This window comes from Lissotriton vulgaris, chromosome 2_1 (genome assembly GCF_964263255.1).
Source record: "Lissotriton vulgaris chromosome 2_1, aLisVul1.2, whole genome shotgun sequence".
Lineage (NCBI taxonomy): Eukaryota > Metazoa > Chordata > Amphibia > Caudata > Salamandridae > Lissotriton > Lissotriton vulgaris.
Window position 1 is genome coordinate 1788672724 of NC_141687.1, and position 26413 is coordinate 1788699136.

General features: G+C 39.4%; 1 protein-coding gene across 1 annotated transcript in view; it reads right to left on the minus strand.

Annotated features, from left to right (window-relative positions):
- The window catches only part of TESMIN (testis expressed metallothionein like protein), a 1691460-nt gene that overhangs the window by 611101 nt on the left and 1053946 nt on the right, over positions 1 to 26413 (minus strand). The window contains exon 8 of the mRNA XM_086958946.1: positions 9814 to 9896. Within this exon, the coding sequence (XP_086815072.1) occupies positions 9814 to 9896 (83 nt within the window). The remainder of the gene's footprint in view (positions 1 to 9813; positions 9897 to 26413) is intronic.

A 26413-nucleotide genomic window follows, 5' to 3' on the forward strand; every position in this document is an offset into this window, starting at 1 on the left:
TCCTATGGTTTTTTCAGTGAATATGTATATATATATATATATATATATATATATATATATATATATATATATATATATATATATATATAGATATATATATATATATATATATTCACTAAAAAAACATAGGTTTCAGGCCTTATATAGTTAGGAATTAGCATTTAAAAAACCATTGAAATTGCTCCTATATAGTTAGTTGTACTAACTATATTTCACGCACCCGCAATCCACTGCTGATGATGTCACATATTGCATCCTTCATGACATGGTCAGTGACATCACTGATGACATCTCAAATGACATCACTGATGACATCTCATTTGATATCACTGATGACATCACTGATGACATCATCCAGTGACTGTGTGTTTCTGTAAAGTTTAAATATGTTTTACATATTGAAGAATGAGTGGATGTATAAGTGTCTGGATGAAGGATTTAGTAGGTGCGTGACTGACTGTATGAGTGAGTGATTAAATGTGTCTTACTAAATGCATGGGTTAGTGACTAATCTGTCTGAATGTGTGCATCAGTATGTCTGTTGTTGTGTAAGCTGCTGCATGTGTTGATCAGTAGCTGTATGAGTGGTTATATGGGTTATTGATTGGTTGCCCAAGTATTTGAATGGGAGACTGAATGTGTGTGTGGTTGGCTGGGAGGTGTGTGACTCTGTGCATAGATGTGTGAGCAGTTGATTCACTAGGTGTATGAGTTCAAGAGTGCATGTGGAAACAGCTATTTGGGCGGTTGACTGTGTGCATGGGTGTGTTGGTGAGTGAATGGATATCTCAGTGCTACATGTGCAAGTAAGTACATATGTAAAACACAGTGCATGTGAGAGTTGGCATATATAAATGACTATACATGAGAGCCAGTGAATGTGCGAGTGGCTATATGGATCATTGTGTACTTGTATCAGTGATTGTTTAAGAGAGTAAGTATGTGTTAGTATATGTTTGAATAAGTAAGGTGTTGTGTGTATAACTGTATAGTTGAGGAAATGGAAGTGTGATTGATTCTTTGCATGACTGACTAGGTGTGTGAGTAACTCCATGGATGCGCGGCAGTGTGTGAGTATCTGTATAGGTGTATGAGTGCATATGATAGTGTTGTATTGATGAGTGACTGTATGTATGAGTGATTCTATGGGTGAATGAGTGAGTATGTGTGTGTAGACCTAGAAATCAGTGAGTGTGTATGTAGTAACTGGTATTGGTGTGCCAATGGTTTCAAGAATGGTAATCTGTATTTAACACTGGGTGTATCAAAGATTTATTTATTTTATGAAACTTATAGAGTGCACAAATGCCCGAGGGCGTCTCGGCGCTAGTAACAGTAAACTAGGGCTCTCGGAGGCGAGCAACTGAGGAATTATTGGTTAAATAGCCATGTTTTGATCAGCGAAAAATCATCAAGGATTGCGAAGATCGCACCTCCAAGTCCAGTGAGTTCCATAATTTTGTGTTAGACACCAAGAAACGTCTGTCACCCCAGGAAGCCGTTCTGGTTCTAGGCTTGGACATCAACAAGGCATTGGCAGACCGTAATGGTCTAGTGGGGACAGGAAGCGAGGTCCTTGATTGCGGGTTGCTTTATAAGCAATGCACAAAGCCTTGAACTTTATTCTGTTTTTCACAGAGAGCCAATGATAGATTTTTATTATATGAGCAATGGGCATGGACTTAGGAGTTGCTGAGAGCATTCCAGCGGCTGCGTTCTGCACCGATTGCAACTTACGAATCCCTTTCTGTTGGGTGTTCATAAACAGCACGTTGCAATAGTCCAATGAGGACATTACAAAGGCAGTGATCAATGTTCTACCTGAACAAGGAGGTAGGTAAGGTAAAATCTTTTTGATGATTTTTAATTTTATAAAAGGAAGCAGATGCAATAGCATTTGCATGGACAGCAAACGTGAGCTTATCGTCCAGAATAACTCCAAGGTTTTTCACCTTAGCAACTGGGTTGGGAGGAGAACCTAAGTCAGCAGGCCACCAGGAGCTGGACCAGATGGGATGGAGTTTGCCAAAAACCATAACCTCCGTTTTGTCCCAATTAAGCTTAAGGCAATTCTCTGTCATCCATTTGCTGATGGCAAGCATACCTTGTTGGAAGTTGGCTGCCACTCTCTCTCCGTTGTTTTTTATCGCTAACACCAATTGGGTGTCGTCAGCATAAGATGTTAGGCTCATCCCATGTAGCTTGATGATTCTTGCTAAGTCCATTACATAGATGTTGAAAAGCAATGGACTCGGGATGAGCCTTGCGGGACGCCACATGGTAAGGTCATCTGGGCGGAGTGATATTTGCCCAACATGACCATCTGGGAGCGTTCCGAGAGAAAGGAAAGTAGCAGATCTCCCGCTCTATCCTGAATGCCCATAGAGTTGACACGGTCGATCAAGATGTTATGATTGACCGTGTCAAAGGCCGCTGACAAGTCCAACAAGATAAGGACAGCTGACCCACCCTGATCCAGAATTGTTCTTATTTCGCCTGTGGCCTTAATCAAAGCTGTTTCTGTACTGTGCCCTTGGCGAAAGCCAAATTCGGTGTCGTCCAGTAAAGAATGATGTTCAATATACTGGGAAATTTGTGTATTCATCAATTTTTTGACCACCTCGGCTGCAAAGGGCAAACTTGCAATGGGTCTGTAATTGTTAACATCCTCCGGGTCTAAATGAGATTTCTTTAGGAGGGGTTTTAATAGTGTGTTTTTCCATATGGCAGGGTAAATACCAGTGAGGAACATTGAATTACATACTTCAGTGAGAGAAGCAGCTACAATATTTACCACAGAGAGGAGGTTTGCAGGTGGGCATGGATCCTTAACTGAGCCAGACTTGACCAAAGCCATGATATCCTTAACTTGGGACATTTCGACCTTTTGAAAGGTCTTAAATGTAGGCTTGAATTCATTAGTAAGAGGGTCCGAGAGACGTTTATTGATATGATATGATATTGGTGTATATGTCGTTAACTTTCCCATGAAAATGATCAGCTAAATGATTACAGAATTCTTGTGTAGAGTAGTTTGCAAAGGTAGTTTGGACAGTTTATTAACAACTTGAAAAAGTTGCTCATTAGAATTTTTAACTTGCTCTATTTGAGCTGAATAATATGTACTCGTTGCTTTAATAATCATTTGTTTGTATATCACAAGTTCTTTTTTGTACATTGCCTTCCTTTCTGGCAAATATGCTTTTCTCCACTGTCTTTCTCGATTCCTACATGTCTGTCTTTGCTCTCTGAGGGTGCTATTAAACCATGGAGCAGATGGAGTACTTCGATTTTTTGACAGTAATTTAGTAGGAACTGTCTCATTGATAGCATTAGTTAACCAGTACGTATATGCTTCCGCAGCTAAGTTAGGATCATCTAGCCTATCATATTTTGATGCGGTTAAAAGATCAGTAAAGTGTTGGTTGTCAATGTCTTTCCATGATTTAAACGTGGTGTTAATATGTGTCACCCTTTGAGCAGAAGGTGGTCTATCTATAGGGATTTCAAAAAAGATCACATGATGTTCTGACCAAGCCAGAGGCAGTACATTTTTGATTTTAACATTTCCAACATTCGTGAACAGTCCGTCCAACGTGTGACCTGCATCATGGGTACTTTTAAGAACCCGTTGTGTAAGGCCCAAGGATTGTAGGTCTGAGAGAAGGGTGGTTGTGTCTCTATCATCCAGATCCTCTAGCGGAAAATTGAAATCACCCAATATAGTGGTGGTATTGTCTGTCGCTAGGGATTCCATTATATCGGTGATGAAAGCTAGAAATTGAGCTTTACTGCCCGGAGGCCGGTACAACAAAATACCTTTGAAACGCTGTGAAGGTCCCAATGCAATTGAGAAGAGCATGGCCTCGCAGGTTGAGGTAGGGACTTGATTAATTGTGGTTACCCGATTTTGACGGTATATTATGGCTATACCACCACCTATTTTTAGAACTCTATCCTGTCTCAAGATATTGTATCCTTCTGGGACTGCTATTATTAAATCTGGATCAGATGAAGGGTTAGTCCAGGTTTCAGTAACAAATAGCAGATCCAAGTTGTTAATACTAATTACATCTGCTATCTCTTCTTTGTGTTTACACATTGACCTGGCGTTAATAAGTGCAGCCTGGATGTAAGATTTTTTTATGTTCTGTACGGGTGAAATATCAGTTTATTGATACCAAGATTAGTATCCACCGTAAAAGAACAGTAAGTACATATCTTAATACAAGGATCAGGAGCATCATAAAATGAGAATTAATTACATTGGCAACTGACCTGCAGGCGAAGAGATAGCAGCGTCGCGCTTCAGTAGTGCAGATTACTGATGGGAAGTTTTTGGGCAGGGGTAGAGCCCTGGGCCCTGTCCTTGCGCGGACGGGCGCAGACGGGCTTGCCTTTGGCGCGCCGCCAGCGCGCCCGCTGCACCCGTTCGCTGCGCGGACGGACGGATGTAGTCATTTATATATAAAGGTTATATTAGAGTGTGAGGAGGTGCATCGTATTATCACATGAATGATATCATCAGTGATGTCAAATGAGATGTCATCAGTGATGTCATTTGAGATGTCATCAGTGATGTCATCAGTGATGTCACTGACGATGTCATGAATGATGTAATATGTGACATCATCAGCAGTGGATTGCAGGTGCACGAAATATAGTTAGTACAACTAACTATATAGGAGCAATTTCAATGGTTTTTTAAATGCTAATTCCTAACTATATAAGGCCTGAAACCTATGGTTTTTTTAAGTGAATTTGCAAGGTTTTTAAAATGCTAATTCCTAACTATATAAGGCCTGAAACCTATGTTTGTTTAAGTGAATTTGCAAGGTTTTTTAAATGCTAATTCCTAACTATATAAGGCTTGAAACCTATGGTTTTTTCAGTGAATTTGCAAGGTTTTTAAAATGCTTATTCCTAACTATATCAGGCGTGAAACCTATATTTTTTTTCAATAAATTTCAAAGGTTTTGTAAATGTTAATTCTATTAGCCGATAACGTTTATATATGTTATTATCCTTCTGGGACCACCAGAGCAGCCATCTTGTTTCTCAGGAGAAGTGAGGCACAAGAGAGCCCAAAACAAGAGTGGAAAACGAAAAAAGGGGGCAGGGTTGAGACCCCCTGACCCCCTAGCCCTTCTCAGGAGGTCCCAGAAGGACCAGCAAGTGCAAAAAAAAAAAATTTTTAAATCGCGGTGCGCGTACCCCGCGATTTTTTTTGTTGCCCTTATGGGACCCCCTGAGAAGGGCTAGAAGGTTGGGGGGTCTCTACCCTGCCCCCTTTTCGTGTTTTCCACTCTTGTTTTGGGCTCTCTTGTGCCTCAGTTCTCCTGAAAAACAAGATGGTGGTCAACACTTCCTGGTTTGGACAGTTTGGAATGTTGACAGTCGACTGCCAGCCAATCAGAAACTCGCTCACGCACGTAAGGGTACGCGCACGTACGCGTACGGGACGTGTACCGTACGCGTACGGTGCGCGTACGGTGAGCGCATATAGACATATAATTTGATCAAATTCAATTTTCTCAACAATTACTAGAGGGATTTTCACCAAATATAGAAAAGGCACTACTGCATACCTGTCCCTACTATTTTGCCAAGTTTGGTGTAATTCCGTTCAGCCGTTCGGGCTGTAGCCGTGTCTAAAGGTCCCATAGAAAATGCCATTTGAAAAAAATCAAATTCAATTTTCTCAAGAACTACTGGATGGATTTTCACCAAACATAGCAAAGGCACATCTGCATACCAGGCCCTACCATTTTGCCAAGTTTGGTGTAATTCCATTCAGCTGTTCGGGCTGTAGCCGTGTCTAAAGGTCCCCAGGGAAATTAACATGGGGAAAACACGTTTTGGGGCCGCCCTTACAGCCCCCACTTGACGAATCCCCCCGAAAATTTCAGGGAAGGAGCGGAGCGGGCCAAAATTCTGGAAACTTACACACAGATTCCTCAATCGGCGCCAAAGTTATTCCCAATAGAATGTTGAGCGCATATAGATATATAATTTGCTCAAATTCATTTTCTAAACAACTACTGGAGGGATTTTCAACAAATATAGAAAAGGCACTACTGCATACCTGTCCCTACCATTTTGCCAAGTTTGGTGTAATTCCGTTCAGCCGTTCGGGCTGTAGCCGTGTCTAAAGGTCCCATAGAAAATGCCATTTGAAAAATTTCAAATTCAATTTTCTCAAGAACTACTGGAGGGATTTTCACCAAACATACAAAAGGCACTGCTGCATACCAGTCCCTACCATTTTGCCAAATCTGGTATAATTCCGTTAAGCCGTTCGAGCTGTAGCCTTGTCAGAATGTCCCTATGGAAATTAACATGGGGAAAACACGTTTTCGAACCCCCCTTTTTTCTCGGCCCCCGCTTAACGAATCCCCCTGAAACTTTCATGGAAGGAGCAAATTTAAGGAAAATTACAGGCAGATCCCTCAATCGGCGCCAAAGTTATTCCCAATAGAATGTTCGGAATGTCCTATGGTAACTAGTTCCTAACTATATATACCTACTGGCGACCGCCATATATATATATATCCAGTGACTGTGTGTTTCTGTAAAGTTTAAATATGTTTTACATATTGAAGAATGAGTCGATGTATAAGTGTCTATATATATATATGGGCCACCGGGCATCGATTAGAAATTGCAGTGCTTTCATTCAGAACAAGTAAATCCATAGCATCCAGTCTACTCCAGCCCAGTGTCTAGCATGAAGCGTTTCAACCGTTCAAGCGTGGCCTTCATCACATGACATGTTGCTGTAATCGTTCTGTTTAAATAGTGATCGCCAAATACCTCTGCATAGTTCAGCATTGCAATGCTGATAGACATAAACAACAGACTTCTGCTTGTAAGATCTAAATAAATGTATACAGTGTTTCATGTTGTTAAAAAAATACAAAAATTATTTTAGAAACATGGATCTATAAAAAGGATTCACAGTATAATTATTACCGGTCTCATGACTGATATCGAACCGAGTGGTTATATGAATATAATTCATAGTAATTATTGAGAAATCCCCAAATGGATTAAAATAGTCAATGTAACATCTCACTGTGATGATATAAAGTGCTAGTGTTTAAGTATTGCAAATTGCCAAAAGTGCTATTCAAAGAAGTGCTTACGTGCTGTAACTACTAGTGTAATAAATACAAATTCATACAGACATCTTCAATTATCCTCATGTAGCCAGATCATTATATGACACAATCAATGATTTATAATACCATTAGTCTTGAAATGTAGATGTTGAACATGATGCAAGGACCCCATCCATATTGCACATTTTCAAGTGCTGAGTGCAGAAGAACTCCTACATATATCAAAATTATTTACAAAAAATCTCTGTCTACACTGATGACTTAAAATATACAAAATATTCCTTTAAGACGTACTAAACAGATATTTGTGGACAGAGCTGCTAGTAGGTGGTGATAGGCATGATCTGTCGACTCACTACTGCCATACTAAAGGAAATTGTGTAGACCTTCACTGCTGTTCAAACCATTCGGCATCTTAGGGCCCGATTCACAGATGAACTTAAGACTAAATCCTAAACTTACTACTATTTGGTATTCACAGAATGCACTTACTACTTTTGGGATTCACAGAGTGAACTTACTACTTTTGGGATTCACAGAATGAACTTACTACTTTCGGGATTCACAGAATGAATTTACTACTTTCGGTATTCACAGAATAGATTTAAGACTACTAACTTTACGTCCGCACTCGGGCTGGAAATTCCGGCCCAGAGGAGGAGTTTGAGGCTTCAAGGCGGAGCTTGCGGCCCAGAGGTGGACATTTCAGCCATGGCTAAATCCCCACCTCCGAGCCGGAAGCTCCGCCTCTGGGCCGCAAGCTCAACCTCTGGGCCGGAGGCTCCGCCTCTGGGCTACAAGCTCCGCCCCAAGCCAGAAGCTCTGCCTCTGGGCCGGAATTTCCGGCCCGAGTACGGACATAAAGTTAGTAGTCTTAAATCTATTCTGTGAATACCAAAAGTAGTAAGTTCGTTCTGTGAATCCCGAAAGTAGTAAGTTCACTCTGTGAATCCCAAAACTAGTAAGTGCATTCTGTGAATACCAAATAGTAGTAAGTTTAGGATTTAGTCTTAAGTTCATTCTGTGAATCGGGCCCTTAGTATCTAACTCCAAAATAAACTGTGACTCCAGTTATCGCAATCGTTTCTCCCTGTTTCAACCTCGTCTAGGTAATGGAACTGCCCCTATCACAAAGTATTCTAGCTCGCGGAGATTATTATGATGAACTAATTTAAAATGCCTGGCCACTGGGTAATTTGGATCTGAGTTTACCACTGCTCTCAAATGCTGCAGTATTCTGGAGAATACCTGGAGCTTGGCGTTCTCCAGGTATTTGAGGCAACAAAAGTAGTCTACTATATAGACGGCATGATCAGGTTGACATGTGTAATGACCTTTGATCTTCATAGGTTTATTGCTAAATGACATTGTGTTTTCAGTGGTATTAACTCCAAACTTGCAAGCTCGGCATGAGCTGCACTTGAAAAACCCCGTCTTTGTGGATAACCATGTAATAGTTGGGCAAAATTCAGGACTGCCCTTTAGTAGTGCATCCCTCATAGAGGGTGCATGCCTGAATGTGGGTGATGGTTGCTCTGGTAAAATCTGGGTTACTGTAATGTCAGTTCGTACAATGGGCCAATGAGTAGTGATGATTTGCCTGATTTGTTTTTTCCCCCCTACTATAAGCAGTAATCTTTCTGATCTCATGGGGTGTTTCCTCAACCTGCCTAGTACTTGAAGGATCAAGTTTAATCTTGTCTATGTTGGCAACTAAGCAGGTTTCTCTGGTGTGAGTGTTGGCTTTGGTGAGGGCTTTATTTACATTTGTGCTTTTATATCCAGGGCCAATCAAAACTTGTACTGCTTCCTGTTGGCATTGCTCTAAATCTTTCTCAGATCTACAGATTCGGCCTATTCTTAAAAACTCCCCATAGGGGATACTCTGAATCAAGTGCCTTGGGTGTGCACTTCTCGCATGAAGGATGTTCCTTGCCGTGCTTTTATATATATATATATATATATATATATATATATACACACGTGTGTGTGTGTGTGTGTGTGTGTGTGCGTATATATTTTTATGTTTAAAATTATTTAATTTTCCATTATTTTAATGCTATATGTTGAAACATTCTGGATTATTTTATACTATAGCTATAAAATAAACATAGTTTTTGAAATTCTTTTTAATGATATTAGTGTAAACAATATTCTTGTTTTGATATTTTGGAACTCAGCATTATAAGTGTAGTTAGAGGATGATTTTTACATCAATATTTGTAGCACAATATTTGTTGTTCCAATATTATGTCAGACATACGTTCTGGCACCAGGAGCCTTCACTTATAGTATAGTCATATAGTAAGGACAGTGCAGTGGAAGGAGCACAAGGAAGTAAAAGAACTGTAGTTACAATTTAGGCAAATAAAAGGGTAATGGCAGGAGCACATTTTCATGGTAGTGTTATGATTTATGTACTAAACACACTTTATGCAGAATATCTTCCATTTAAAGGCGTCCACAGACCTGGTTGTATGGTGCTTTTCTTCTTTCAAAATGTCCATACAAGCTTGTGGTTGATTATATGGCAATGGTTGATGTATTTTGGCGCCATACCTACGATTTTATCGGTAGATGAGTTCCACTTGGTGTTAGCTACGGAGAAAATATAATATCCCAGCCATGCAAATATTCTTTCACATTTTGATTTAAAACATTATAGAAACTTCAAATGTGAAATTTTCCTTACCCAGATACAGTAATTTTTGATGGCCTTTGAAGATTTGTGAGCACAGCATTGTTCACAAGGGAGAGTAAGGCTCCATTATCAAGCTGTTAAAATACAATTCAAAGTTTTCAGTTTTCTTTAATATTTAATTATAATAATGCTGTTAAAACATTTACCCATTCACATTTCGATACAAACATTGGTATTTGCCCTTAGTAAAACTTGAAAAAACATAAGATAGTGCAGATATTGTATCTACTATTAACCACAACTTGAGTAAATGTAATGTGGTAAGCTACCCCACTACTGACTTATCAATGCAGCATCTGATCAGCATGCCTCAGTTACAGCTCACTTTATTTTTCACTTTTCACATACATGATTTCTACTAGTTCAGTTTAATTGTTCATTTCGTATTAAGAATCCAGAAAACATACAAAAGGCAAATATTTTTGTCTTTTTTATGCATTCTCATGAATCACTTTAAATATTTAAAATGATCAGTTATATCACAATCAAGTTATACAAAAAAGTTCATGTCTTGGATTCCAACAGATTAGCATTCCATACAATGCTATCTAATAACTACTTAAAATATCTGAAACAAAAATAGCAGCACCCCAATTAGCATACTTTGAACGCTATGAATCCTGTACTACAAAACAATAATCGTCTTAGAAAACGTGGTCATCTTTTCGCTGGTTCCAAATCATGCAAATCATTTGCTAAACTAACAACCATCACCTCCTGTGTATCTGTTTTGTATTATCCTAAGTGCTGGGCCCAGTAACCCTATGCCTAGTACTCTACAAAATGGGATGATCTATTTTCTCCTTGGGACTTTATAAACCACATAAAATAATAAAATGTGGCTTAGGGATTCAGAGGCACTATCACAGACAGGGCAGATAGTATTGGAGTTTGCCCATCTAGTTGTATACTCTCGCGTGGGTAAAATCCCATATCTAAACTTTAGATATAACTGTCTAGAGAGAGCCCTGGATGACATATAAGGAAGGCTCGCACAGAGGGACGATCTTATGGTCAAGGAATTGATCTGTGAATCTTTCTAATTTATACTACATAGTACAGACTTAAATAAGAATAACATTTGTGCTGTTCCTCATGTTTAACTACAAAGCTTGATAGTTCAAACAGTGAGTACGCTTTTACATTACTTCCCAGTACTGGGCACAGAACGGACAGCAAGCCACTTCTCTTCCACACATCTAGTAAACATTTGCAAATTTCCTGATTAACACTTGTCCATTAAAACATAAAGACCAAGGTTGCACCACACATTAAAACTCAATGAACGCAACAGCTGTTAGCAAGCAAGTAATAATAACTTCTGCACAATCCAGTAATCTTTTTCTTTTATTTATGCTTCATGTAATTTTTCTTAAAACCAGCCAACGTGTTTCATCAACTAGACAATGGACATCTTCAGGGCAAAAATGATGTATGTTTTCCAATAGTGGGGGAATCCAGTTTTAGCGAAATATAAAAAAAACAATTTTCCTTTGGGAGAATTACCATCCGAAGTTACACTATCTATGCTAGATGTTTGTTAATGCGCATAAAAAGCCAGTAGTGGATGAAGTATCCCATCCATGTGTGAATCACATACATTTGTGTCCCATGTCTATGTTGAAAGCAGCGCACAAGAAACCCTGTGTAAGGCACTTGAATCCTAGCATTCGGAAGTCCCCCATTTCATATTTCCGGTATCGCATCTGATAACAAAAGATATTGTTAGTATCCTATATATGTGAATTCAATAGAGAAACTTCCATTCATCATATTCATACATGCCATACATTCCGACCCATTTGGTCCCTATGTTTGCATTTCTCTGTAGGTATGAGAGAGACAGATAATTAATCAAGGACATCATTACATATATCTGTATATGTACTTATAAATGTCCCTAAGGGATCCCTGTTATTATTTGACATCAAACAGGACCAGTGTATACGCAGTAAATTGTGAATCTCCATCACAGTTACTTTAAAAATGTGTACATTCTCTGCATGCACCAAGTTGATATACGTTGTGCAAGTATTATTCTTATGATTACCAAGATATTTTATGTCCTACACTCATCATGCATTTTAAGTGTGATTTTTGCTCATTCCCCTTACTTTATTTTGAGCTCCATAAGGGTAAAGAGGCATGCGGACCATGTAGTCAAACTTTGTTAACACATAGGTAAATAACATCCATAAGAGTATCAGGGCATAGGTTCTACTAAGTCAAAGGACCCATCAAAGCCACCGCCTATGTCCCACTCACATCATCAAAGGTCTCTTCCCGGAGGTGAACCTATTTGGTTTCTCCTTTCCTGCATCATATGATGGGGATATTTTCCTGGCCTTAAATACCCAGTTTTCCTCTGAGTAACGTGATCCAGGTGCAACATTACAAGAGGATATCCTGCTATCTCATTCAGCAAGTGCTACAGGAGGCTTTTCTGCTCCCAGGTTATCTCATTTCATGTAGAATAATATCCAAATGTTCTCAATAGTGAGATTTTCTTTTATTGCTTATTCTTTTCATTATGTGTTAAAAAAGGCTCAAATGTTCTAATTGTGCTGTATATAAACTCCCATGTGTTAGACTTCCCAGGATTTTCCCTTATATAAACGAGAGTCAGGTATTAATTCTCTCTAGGTCTCTATCTTTCTTGCATTGTCTGTGTACATATGTGATTATGTAAAACAGGGATCTCAAAACCTTTTCTATAGTAAGAAAAAAAATCATCTTGAGCTACTAACACAATTTATCAGTGTCTTGAGACAAGATTCCATTAGTGACCATTGATCATTGCAGAATTGCTAGCAATGATCATCCTATTAGAAAAGGCAAAGTCAAAAGTGGTAATGTCAAAAAAAGTTTATCAATTTATCAATTGCAATTTATTGTCTCTGCATATCATAGCAGTGATAAATGACATGCCTCTGGCCCAAAGAAAACAAATCAGTGAAAAGACTTGCCAACGCTGCATGAATTAAATATCAGTTTTAGTTATATTTTTCTGTAGACATAAGATAATCAATTCTGAAAATAGACACATTGTACTTTTAAGAATATTTTTTCAAATTTGGAAGCATACCTAATTAAATCAAAGGAAAGCTTTTCATTTAATAGTTTCTATTACACAGAGGGGAGCTACTCAATGGTGCCAGGAGATCTACCAGTAGCTCCTGAGCTGCTTGTTGGAGAACCCTGATGTACACAGACTCAAGCTTCTTAAGGGCTATAAATTCATGTGGTGAAAATATAAAAACATAAAAAAGGGGGAACAGCATTGTGACGTGGATACTCATATGCTGTACTCTTGTACTCTTTTATTATATATTATTCTTATGCTGGGTCCCCAAGAATGACCTCTAATTTCCATAGAAATCTATGCCATTCCTGACATCCAAGGGTTCTCACCATTAAATCCTGTCTTATGAGTTGACAAATGTTAGATCCATCTTTGTTCTTTCCCAAATAGGGCTCTCCTTGGGTTCTTGATATTCTCTTCTCATAATTGTTCTATTACTACCCACCTCAGGTCCTCAAATGTATGTACTACTGTCAAAAAGTGCGGTGCCATTTTTGTTGTACTTCGACCACAACTTAGATTGCTGTGGTGTTCGCAAATCAAAGTCTTTCTCATCATCATAGTGATCAGGTAAATTACTTGTGTGGAATTGCAATTGGTAGGTTTTCATAAAAGCCACATTTTGCTCCTTCAGTGGCATATCATTTCACTTTACACCAGCTAATAATGCCTGCAGGAAATTAGGCTACTGGTTGAAGGGGCTGCAACCACAATCTCTGTCAGGGTGAAACACAAGCAAACCCCAAAGTAAGCTGTGCTTAAACTTGTAGTAGCTTGGCACAAACCAGTCAGGCTTAACTCAGAGGCAATGTGTAAAGTATTTATGCAGCATTTCAAACAGTAATAAAGTGAAAACACAACACAAGAAGAATCGTACACCTATTTAGAAAAAATTATATTTTAATAAATAATTTGAGCAAAAAAGGAAAAGAAAGAGATATGCAATTTTAAAGTTAACAAGTTAACACAGCGCGTGGAGGCAGAAAGCGCCAACTGTTGTTATCTGGTCACACTGGACCGGGACATTGTCTCAAGTTTAGGCTGACCGCAATGGAGTGCGGGCCTGGTACGGGGACCAAATTAGGTCCACTGGACAAAGGGGCTTTAAATCATGGTGGAGCACTGCAAGATCCTGCATCTCGAAGTGGCAGTTCCGAAGAAGCTGTGGGGCTACAAAGGAGAGTCCGGCCTCAACGTCGAGGATGCTGTTGATGAGGGGATTGCAATGCAAAGACCAGCATCAGTAATGCCCCTGCTCCTAGTTCCAAAGAGGAAGTTAGATGTTTTCTAGGACTGGCAGTATTTTATTCTAAGTTTGTACAGAAATTTGCAATGAAAACACATGGTTAAAGGTAATTACTGCGGCTTCAACACAAGTTTTTGGGAATGATGAATTGCAAAGGTATTTTGAAGGAATAAAACAGAATTTTAGTACTATTATTATACTACTGACGCCAGTGTGAAGGGTTTAGGAGCAGTTTTCACACAAGTGGATGACTCGGATGAAGATGCCGTTGTAAAGTTCGCCTCTCACTCCTTATCTGCACCTGGGGAATTTCTGTCATTGAGAAGGAGATGCTGGCTACGGTATGGTCATTGCAGAAATTCAGATAATACATATGGGGGTCATGTTTAACCTTACTCACGAATCATAAACCGTTAGTGAAGAATACTACCTCGGAGAGTATAATTACGGCCACTCCTAGAATAGCGAAGATGAATCTGAAGTTACATGATTTCATGTACGATGTAGAATATCTGCACGGGAAGAGAAATAAAGTGGCAGATTATTTGACCCATTCTCCATTACCTTTTGAAGGGGAGACAAAAGAGGGTTGGGAGGATTTTAGTGTAGCTATGATTGAAGAGACAAAAGAGTCTACATTGAAGAAAGAATGGGTTTTGAATATAGGAAAGATTAGGTTTTATGAAAAATAAAAAGTTTCATTACCAATTGAGGGCGGGCAAGAGAGATTTACATGAGGAGTGCAGAGTATTTTGGGAGATCAGGGACAAGTTTTCAGGGAATGATTTAGGTTATATTTTCAAAGGAGAAAGAAGGGTAGTTCCAAAAATGTTGAGACCTAGAGTGCTGGAAATAAATCATGAGGGACACCTAGGTATTTTTAAGTTGAGGACGAGGTTGAAATTAATGTACTTGTGGCCAGGTATGGACGGATACTATGAGAGGTTTGTGAAAGGTTACCATACTTGTGCTAACTCAGATAAAACTCAATGTGTTGAGACCTTTGTTGGGAGAGCGGAAATGTCCAGAACAACCATGGCAGGACCTAAGCATAGACATGTTTGGTCCTATTCTAGATAAAAGTGGAGAGTGCAAGGATATCATTGTGGTCATTGATAGTTTTTCTAAATGGCCTGAAACTGAAGTGACAGACAACACTGACAGCAAGGTGGTAGTTGCTTTCCAGGAGAATTTATTTTTGAGGGAGGTATCCCCAAGTCTATTCTAATTGACAATGGACCACAGTTTGCTTCAAAGAGATACACATTTTTTTGATCAGGAATGGTATTATTGGGAAGAAACCCCCTGTAGACCACCCAGTAGGTAATGGTATTGTTGGACACTTTAACAGGGTTGTGATGGGGAGCATTCAGGCCTCCATTAATACCGGAAAAGACTGGGAGAAGGAATTACACAAGACCATGTGGGCATTTAGAATAATGCTCACAGGCACTGGTTACAGGCCATTCAGAATTTTGAGAGGGGGGGAACCCTTCAACAAAGATAATGTAGCGTGGTACAATATGAAATATGCAGTAAATGGTCTCCAGCTGTGCTGAAATCCAATTTAAAGAAAATGCAAAAAGTCTATAGGACTTATTATGATAGAAAACATGGTGCAAAAGAGGTACAATTAGAACCTGGAGATTGGGTGAGAGTAAAATGGGGGGTTAAAATAAAAAAAGGAGGAAGTCCATTTTCTCATCCTATACATGTTGAAGAAGTTTATACAAAATCTGCACCTTTGAGTGACAAAAACATGTGGCATTTCAGTAGATTGGCTGGATGCAACAGAATCCTTACTGGGGAATGAATATACCAGACGGTATGCCATCGTCCATGGACTGGATGAGGGAGGTGGTGACGAAGACCATTGAAACAAGAACTGCTTCTTCATGTGGATAGAGTGAGTAGTACTGTGAGGCAGCTTCAAACTCAGGCTAGTAGTGTTTTTGTGACAATAAGGGTACTTGTTGTACTACACAAAAGATTTTATAATAAAAATCTTATTCTAAGAAGGGGGATAAGGTGGGTCTTTATCATTTGCAATTACGCAGGATGCTTCCATTTTGATGGAACTCTCTGGCCTAACTTTTTCTCCTTGATCTAACCTTTTCTTTTTTTTTATAGTTAGTTTTGCATTAATTAAAGTATAACTGTAATGTAACTTGTCACAGGAGAAAGCCATTACAACGCAACTTTTACATCATAATGCTATTACAACAGAAGTTTTACATCATATATTCCATTACAGCGCATGTTATTACAACGCATGGCATTACAACGCATATTCATTTACAAGGCATGGCATTACAACGCAATAAAAAAAATATGAAAATAAGTACTCGCTTTAAAAAATAATACATAGTTATTATTTTATAATATACAATTTAGTTTATGAACGCATTAGTGGAATTATTTAAAACAATACTCGGGTATGATTTAAAATACTCAATAATTAAATGAGAACATCTCTGGCACGGGATGCAGGGAAAATAGGGGTTTTGTGTGGGGTAGTGTATTAAAATCAAGACAAGAACTATAAAGAAAGATTTTAAATATTAGATAAATAAATGTAAGAAAACACAGATTAATTGAATTATACAAATTAATACTTGGGTATGCATTAAAATACTCAAAGAAAAAAAGAGAGTATCTCTGGCACAGGATGCAGGGAAAATGCACCCCACTGGAGTTAGAATAGTAATTCTCACCCCTACACTATCCTGCACTTACCCTAAAGATGCACCCCCCTGGAGTTAGAATGGTAATGGTAACTCTTACAGTATCCTGCACTTGCCCTACAGATGCACACCCCTGGAGTTAGAATAGTAATTTTCACCAACACACTATCCAGCACTTACCATACAGATGCACTCCCCTGGAGTTAGAATAGTAATTGTCACCAACACACTATCCAGCACATATCCTACAGATGCACCCCCCTGGAGTTAGAATAGTAATTGTAACCCCTACACTATCCTGCTATTACCCTATATATGCACCCTCCTGAAGTTAGAATAGTAATTGTTACCCCTACAATATCCTGCACTTACCCTACAGATGCACCCCCCTGGAGTTAGAATAGTAATTGTTACCCCTACACTAACCTGCACTTACCCTACAGATTAACCCCTCTGGAGTTAGAATAGTAATTATTACCCCTAAACTAACCTGCACTTACCCTACAGATGCACAACCCTGAGGTAAGAATAGTAATTTTTACTCCTACACTCTCCAGTACTTATTGACCTTAAATTAGAAATTGCTACTCCTACAATATCAAGCAAACCCTTATCGTATTTGAAAATGCGAAACTGTTTTTTGATTAAAAATACTTCAATAATGAATGTAAATCAAAGTAAATATTTATTTTTAAAGAAATATTTTATACAAATAATTATTACATTCATATAATTTAAACAAATAACGTTTTCAATGAAATCAAAGATATGACGTTTACGTAGTGACGTTCAACATGAAGGCAGCCATTTTGAGTTGCGAGGAAGGACAATTCAGAAAAGGGGGTGGTGATGAACAGAGTGTCTGAATTAAGCAGACCACTCTTACCCAGTCCAAAGATCAGGGCTTGATCCATCACCGTTATTTATCTCACTGCCCCATCCCAGCTCAGAACCTGGCTATATGCAAATCAGTCTGTCCCTGGCCCAGTGCATCATGGGAACAGGGCAGACTAAACTACCAAGCCAATTCTTCACCAGAAAGGAGACAAGCTACCGGGGACCGGTTTCTGGCATTTCAGCCGTCTTCGGCCCGGCTTGCTTGAATCCTGATGGAGCAGTGAGAAAGGGACTCATGTCTGAGTATACCCTGCCACACCTATAGTGGCCAAAAACGATTCAGAAAAGGGGGTGGTGATGAACAGAGTGTCTGAATTAAGCAGACCACTCTTACCCAGTCCAAAGATCAGGGCTTGATCCATCACCGTTATTTATCTCACTGCCCCATCCCAGCTCAGAACCTGGCTATATGCAAATCAGTCTGTCCCTGGACCATCAGGATTCAAGCAAGCCGGGCCGAAGACGGCTGTAATGCCAGAAACCGGTCCCCGGAAGCTTGTTTCCTTCCCAGTTAAAGAATTGGCTTGGTAGTTTGGTCTGCCCTGTTCCCGTGATGCACTGGGCCAGGGACAGACTAATTTGCATGTAGCCAGGTTCTGAGCTGGGATGGTGCAGTGAGCTAAAAAACAGTGATGGATCAAGCCCTGATCTATTGACTGGGTATGAGTGTTCTGTTTAATTCAGGTACTCTGTCCATCACCACCCCCTTTTCTGAATCGTTTTGTCCACCATAAGTGTGGAAGGGTATACTCAGATAAGAGTCCCTTGCTCATTGCACCATCAGGATTCAAGCAAGCCGGGCCGAAGACGGCTGTAATGCCAGAAACCGGTCCCCGGAAGCTTTTTTCCTTACCAGTTAAAGAATTGGCTTGGTAGTTTGGTCTGCCCTGTTCCCATGATGCACTGGGCCAGGGACAGACTAATTTGCATGTAGCCAGGTTCTGAGCTGGGATGGTGCAGTGAGCTAAAAAACGGTGATGGATCAAGCCCTGATCTATTGACTGGGTATGAGTGTTCTGTTTAATTCAGATACTCTGTCCATCACCACCCCCTTTTCTGAATCGTTTTGTCCACCATAAGTGTGGAAGGGTATACTCAGATGTGAGTCCCTTGCTCATTGCACCATCAGGATTCAAGCAAGCCGGGCCGAAGACAGCTGTAATGCCAGAAACCGGTCCCCGGAAGCTTGTTTCCTTACCAGTTAAAGAATTGGCTTGGTAGTTTGGTCTGCCCTGTTCCCATGATGCACTGGGCCAGGGACAGACTAATTTGCATGTAGCCAGGTTCTGAGCTGGGATGGTGCAGTGAGCTAAAAAACGGTGATGGATCAAGCCCTGATCTATTGACTGGGTATGAGTGTTCTGTTTAATTCAGATACTCTGTCCATCACCACCCCCTTTTCTGAATCGCGAGGAAGGACAAAGAAGAAGGAAGGTAGAGTTACTCAAAGGTTTAAAACTTGTTAATAGTTATTATATGTTCTGTAAGAAGGACATTTATTGCAAGGAGAGAAGAGGAAGGTTTATAGATGTAAATAGTGTACTGCAAACTTAAAAACTTAACATGTCCGAAGTCATATTGTCAGTGTATGCACAAGTCGGGTCACGTGCTTAGATAGAACGAACATACAAAGAATGCATTTGCAAATTATATTTATAGTGGATTTAAAAGAAAAAGACTAGAGTAAAGTATAGTATAAATGGTGACCCGAGTTAAATTTAGATTTACTGTTAATATAAAAAGCCAAATTGATAGAGTTCTTGAATTTTGGGCAAGACAGGAAAGTAAAAGTGTAAAGAGTATTAGTAATGTAAAATGTTAGCAACATTATCCAGGTAGTCAGAAACCACACACAACGAAAATTGTTGTAAAGTTGCCAATGGTCTTTCAGACATCTCCTTTGATTTTTTGTAATTCGTGGGATAAGACTACCTGTTAATGCTTGACTCATTCTCATTTCTTGAAAACTTTGCTCCTTCCTCAAATTTTCAAAGAAATGATAACAGTTAGGGTGAGCTTTCACAATTGTGTGGTTGAAGAAGTTCTGCCATCCCTCTAAGGCATTGTTTGTCTTTGCTTCTCCTTCTAAACAGCTCGAGTAGCAGCTGAAAACGTGGTTTCCTCCTGCGACCCGATCTGCTTAGATGCCCAATCCATGTGTCTTCGAAATAATTTAGTTAGGGTGCCACTTTTTCTTCGTTTGTTGTATAAAAGTCAAATTCAGTAATTGAAGTGTAGTACTCATCTACACTCTCTGGAGAAACACAGCAAGGTGCTGTTAGTTTTTTTAGTTCGAATTGCAGTTTGCTATCCGATACATAATCCACAACTAAGGATGTTTTTTGTATCTTACATCAAAATGCCTGGTAAAAGTGGAAAAAACATCCTTGAATTTGGGTAGCAAGTACGTTTTGGAAATAACATTAATCGTTGTAAATTCAAAATCAATAATAATTTGCCTAGATATTTTGTTGGATGTTTTAGATTTTAACACTGTTAAAAGTTCAGTGTAAGTTGAGGATTGCTTATCAGGTAGCAAACTGTATACTAAGGGGACAACTATATTAGAAATTTTGGCATGAATAGCATATATTTTGGGTGAAAGGATGGGGCGTGCTTTTAAATGTCCCATCCATCATCCAAATATCACTATTCTCCAATTTAAATAGGTTACGTGGAGTACTAAAGATGAGAATTTGTTTATGAGGGTTTTGGTTGTCATGTAGTAAGTAAGGTTCATTAGAAATAGATACAGAGAGCTCAGGAGGAATAAGAATGTCAGAAAAGGTTTGAGGAGCAACTCTTTGTGGGTTACTTGCCAATTTTTATCGTTGTATAATTCGTTTCAGATTAGGAATAATGGGCATACTGCCGGCAGCCTGACCTGGAGCATGTTGTGCAACCTCCCTCAAAATAGAACTACAGCTGTCATTGGAGGAGCATGCAATGTCTTTCATTTCATTTATAGTTTCTCTGACCTCAATCTCCAATGCAGAGACAGAGTGGTTATGGTCTGTGGTTCTTAAAACAGAGTCACCCAGAGTAACCGCTCTGTCTGTGCAATGGGATGAGCAGTATTTCACACACCTCCAAAGACACCTGGGTTCTGTTATTCTCTCCTTGCAATAAATGTACCCTTCATTTTTAATTAAACAGTTTCCTTTTCTGGAAGAGATGTATTGTGCCCTCTTGTCAATTTCTTGAATTAAAGACATTTTTTGAAAAGATAAGAATAAGCATATCATACGTTTAAATATATTTTCATTTACAAATTATTTTTTACAAATGACATTCTTTCAATGAAAAAATAAATGAAAATGAATTTAGACAAGTTAGAACATTACATGATTTCATAGATTTTTACCTGTTTTTGAACAGTTTTTTTTGCCCCCAAAATATTTTAGTTTTGGATTATGCAGATTATACTTTTTTGTTTGGTGGTTTTGGTTCCTACTTGTTATCTGTTGTTGTTTACTTAAGTAGTAATTCTCTTGATTTTTTAAATCTGGAACAGAAAAGAATATATAGTTCGTATATCAATAAGACATAATTTTTGCATGTTGGTTGTTAAGGAGAAAACGGGCTTAACTTATATTTAAATATACGTTATAAACAAGAATTTACCTATATTATTTCTTTAAGAGGTTATGAAGAAGATGGAAATTTTGAAATGAAGGATTGGAGAAGTAGTGGATTTTTGGCTTGCGATAGAGCTCTTTTGTTTATGCTTAAAGTCTGAGGAAAATTAAAAAACACAGCATTTATTCCTTTTTGAATTCGTATTTTTTTTAAATAAAATGCATTAATATTTAAAAAGAAGGATAAAATGGTTAAGAATACTGCATTATTGTAACAAACATAAATCATTAACATTTTCACATGTACAATAAAAATTGTTTTTTTAGAAATATTGCAGTAATGTTCATTTTTTTTTCTTTACAAGTTTCATTAATTTTCTTCACATCATATGTTGATACATTTTCAAAAAAGAGAGATATCTTCCAAAAATGAAAAACATCACAAATACATACCTTTTGTAATTTGCCCATGATTTTGAAAAAAATGATATTAAGAAGGGAATATTTTTTCAAAATAGTTTACAATATGTGGTAAATGAACACCCTTATAAAATTCTATTTGAAATCCATTATCATATTCAAACATATACATTTCAATTAACAAAAGATTATATTAGGAATAATTAATCGAGAATTTTACCAAGTTTTCCTTTGTGTTAAATGGAAGCGTTTCTTTATTCTTCAGTTCTATTTGATTAATTAAAAAAAAATTAGAATGTGTTCCTACGTTCATTTTATTCTTGTTATTTGAATGAAATCATTTAAAAAATATATATAATTCACCTAGGAAGAGTAGTGTGTATATACGGTGAATTATTTTGTAGGCTTGTATTGATTGAAGACTTACCCTTTCTTTATACATTTTTACTTTGTTTTTAACTGAAAAGTAAAAAAAAATTAAAATTACTGTTTTGTTTCTTTAAATTGGTTCAATATATATTCATTATTATTTCATTATACTTACTTTTTGATTTTCTGAGGCTGTTTGGTGCTTTCGAATCAAGTTACTCAGTCACAGTAACATAGTCTGCATTTACAGCGTCTGCTCCCGTTGATAGTAAGTTGACCAATGTTTTCAAAATGGTAGTCGGCTTCTATTTATACATTTTCTTGGGTATCACCATAATTTAAAATAAAATAACTATGGTGTTTGTAATTTATTATTTTATAAAATTATGTGGAAACATATATTTTAATTTTCGTATTATAAAATGCTCGTTTCAATGGTGTGTGTTTCTTTTGGCCTCCATTTTGTTTTGTAGTTGACATATTTCATGTCATTGAAACAGTAGTAGGACTTGCTTTTTGACCCGAGGTCAAACTATCGTCGTGAGCTGAAATTGGATTATGATGTTCTTGATTTATAATTTTATGTCGTCAAGGTATGTTATTTCAAAATGTTTTTATATTTTAAGAATATTTATTATTGTTTTAAATTTCATAAGTCTTCGAAATAATAAGGTTATTTAAACTATATATTAATACTCGGTAAATACTTGGCGTAGTAATGATTTTTCATTGTAAAATATTGCGTTGTAACAGTATATGCGTTGTAAATAATGCGTTGTAATGGCATGCATTGTAATAGCATGCATTGTATCGTCATACATCCCTTGTCATAGGGTACATAAGGTAGGATGCCTTCCTCCACACTATGTTGTATTTTATTATGCTAGGTTCCGGTGTATTTATGCATACATGAATCTTTGTTATCGTGTAAAGAAGGGAGATGTGATATACTGGTTACCTGCATCTAGATAAAGGGATTCTAAAGGTTCTGGAATGTGGAGGGAGCTTGTGACAGTTGGTGGGAGCTACAAGTGGAGATAGGCATCTCCTGCTTGCTCTCAATAAAGAAGTGATCACCTTTATCTGGAGTGCATTCATCTTTACAGCGTCTTCAGCTGCTACTTGTTTTCAGCGCTTACCACATCAACTTTTTTGTATTTTTTTTAAACTAACATTCTGTATATGGTTATGACTACATACATTCCAACATTACCATTTTTTTACATTTCTACAGTAGCAAATATCTGAAGGCCAATGAACACTGCCTGACAAAAGGCAATTGGAAACACCAGTCACCAGATTGGTATGCAAGGCTAGAATAAAAAGTAAAAAGATCATAGGTAGTTGGCAGATTAAAGTGTGCCTGCTATTACGTTTGGCGCTTTTGCATTTAGGAACAGATTAGAAATACCGGTCAATGAGGCCACCGAGACATGGGCACTTAAGCACAGTGCTGGCACTCTTGAAATCCCGGGCGTACCAGGTATTCAAAAGCAGGTCAGGACAAACATTTAAATGAAAGTATTTTATCCCAATCGCAAAGGATTTTTCCAGGAACAAACTACTGCAGGAGTGCAAGAGGGTGAACGACACAGGATGAAGGTGAAGGAAATAACTAGGGACCCTGTACCAATCTATTCTCTTTTTTACTTCCAACAGAACCACTTTGATTGTTTATGCCTCTTCTCTAATTCACCTATGTATGTATTAAAGAAAGACATGTTGAGGCACTTTAATGGGCCTGTATGTTTATTTTAATTAGACATATTCAACTTGTACAGAAAATGCATTGGGATCCAGAGGATTAGCTCAACATAAATCAAGCAGATACCCATATAATCATTGGGCATCTTTAAGGTTTAATTATTAATGTGCAGTTAATTAAAACCACTTCAAACAATTAAAACATATAAAATGACATAGCTAATATAATACCACGCATTATCATAGCACAATCTGCAATACGACGAAGTGGAAAGCATAGCTCAGGGTTCTGAGCAAAAGGAGAAACACAAAACAGAAACCAGATTTCTGTTATACATAGTTTGACTCAGTTAAACTTCTACCCTTTCCAAAATGCAATCTATCAGTTTGTTGTAATTACCAGTTAACCTTTCCCCTGACTAGGGAGTGTAGGCTAGATCTTCCATGCTGTGTGACCAATGCAGCAGTTTCATCGTGCCCCTAAACTATTCCAAGGATGCGAAGATGGTTGGGTTGGGGCATGCATAGTCAAAGAAGGCGAACCTCCATAAATCTAGGCAAGTGCCTGTTTTCGAAGTAAAGTGCATACTCAGCCACCTGGGTTGGGGAGCTTGCAGGGTGCTTGTTGGTAAAGCGCCGCAGAGTCCTAGTAAAGTACATTTGGGTTAAGTAGTGTGCATTCTGGGGGGACCCTTACTGTCCCCCGGTCCCCACGTGTCGCCTGCAGCCACAGGCCCTAGAGGACCCTGCTTTCAGGGCATCGCTAGGGACATCGATTCTGCAATACTTTGAATTGAACGAGGGCACAGCCAGTGACGCGCTCGTCATATGGGAGGCATTTAAGGTGCAATAAGGGCCATTTTATAGGGGCAACATGGAATATACGTAAACAATAGTCTGATTCTCTTACACAATCGAAACCCAGTTAATACACCATGAAAACACAGGTGAAGGACTGGGCCGTGACTCGCGGCACCTAGAAGCGCTCCGTTCTGAACACGCTGACTACATGGAGCAACTCCATTGCCACAATTACACCGCACACACAGCCTGCACCCACACAGCGGCGGATGGGGCGGGCAGACTATTAGCCTGGTTGATCCGACAAGCACATGCATGCGCCCTGATAGGTTGGTACCGCTCTCCAGCCGGTCAGTTGCTAACCACGCAACAAGATATACATAAGGCCCTGATGCAGCATTACGCCCCCTTTACCGGTCCCAGTGTCATTGCACTGTAGGGGAGCTTGCGCGCTTCCTTGACCCCTAGCAGCTACCCACAGTAACAGAGGAGCATCGCGAAATGCTCAATGAGCGGATATCGCAGGAGGAGATTGGCGTGGCCATTCAATCCATAGCGACGGGAAGAACCCCGGGGCCAGATGGGTTGCCATCCAAATACTATAAGGCATATCGTGTCTCACTGGTGCAGCGCCGCGATGCGGTATTCGCTGCGGCCCTAGACGCACAATGCCTCCCTTCCTCGATGCAGGAGACGCATCTGGTTTCCTTAATTAAGCCGGGCAGAGATCGGAGGACATGGGTTCCTATCGGCCCCTGGCTCTACTCAATGCAGACTATAAAGTCCTCGCAAAGGTACTTGTTGACAGGCTAGCGCAGGCACTCCCAGGATTGGCCTACACGGACCAGAATGGCTTTGTGCCAGTGTGCAACACTTCCCTTAATCTACGCCGCTTCTTTCGAGTAGCCACCTATGCGGTAGAGGAGTGGCTTAATGCAGGCTGCCTGGTGTTGGACCTCAAGAAGGCCTTCAACTCCCTGGAGTGGCCTTACTTATTTACGGTCGTCGCAAAATTTGACCTAGGCCCTGAGTTAATTCACCTAGTGCGCCTTCTCTAGACTGACCCCCACAGTGACAGTTAAGGTAGGCCCCTATATCTCGACCCCCTCCCCGTACAGAGGTGGGCCCTGTCTCGCTCCTGTTTGCGCTCGCAATGGAGCCATTGGCGGGAGCGTTGTGCACCCGCTGGCGGATGGGGAGCCCGTAGGGGACGCTACCCATCAGGTGTCGCTCTACGCGGATGACCTCCTCATTTACCTTTGGGACATCAATTGCGTTCCGATACAGGTAAATCGGCTACCTTAGGACTTTGCTGCACTTTCCAGGCTGAAAGTAAACACCAGTAAATCTTGCCTCTACCACTTCAAAGAGGGGCTCCGCGACCCGGGATTCGCCATGGGTGGCACCCTTGTGCGTTGGACTCCTGATACTTTTCGTTATCTGGGACTACAAATTTACCACCAAACACAGGATCTTTACGATGGGAACCTCGGTAAAGCGGTTACATCCATCAAATCACAGATGCACTTTTGGAGCACATTGCCATTAGCCATGACAGGCAGGATAGCACTCTCCAAAATGGTGGTCCTCCCATGGCTCCTATACTATTTTACGAACTTTCCCATGTATGTCCCTGCCTCCTTCTTCACTGCCCTTGAGAGACACCTCGGGATTTTATCTGGGGTAATGCTAGACCCAAGATGACACTGAAAAAGCTGTATCTACCCACAGGCCAGGGCCGACTGAAAGCCCCCTGTCTCGAACATTACTACCTAGCCTCTCAGTTGCAGTGGATAGCGCAGTGGCTCTC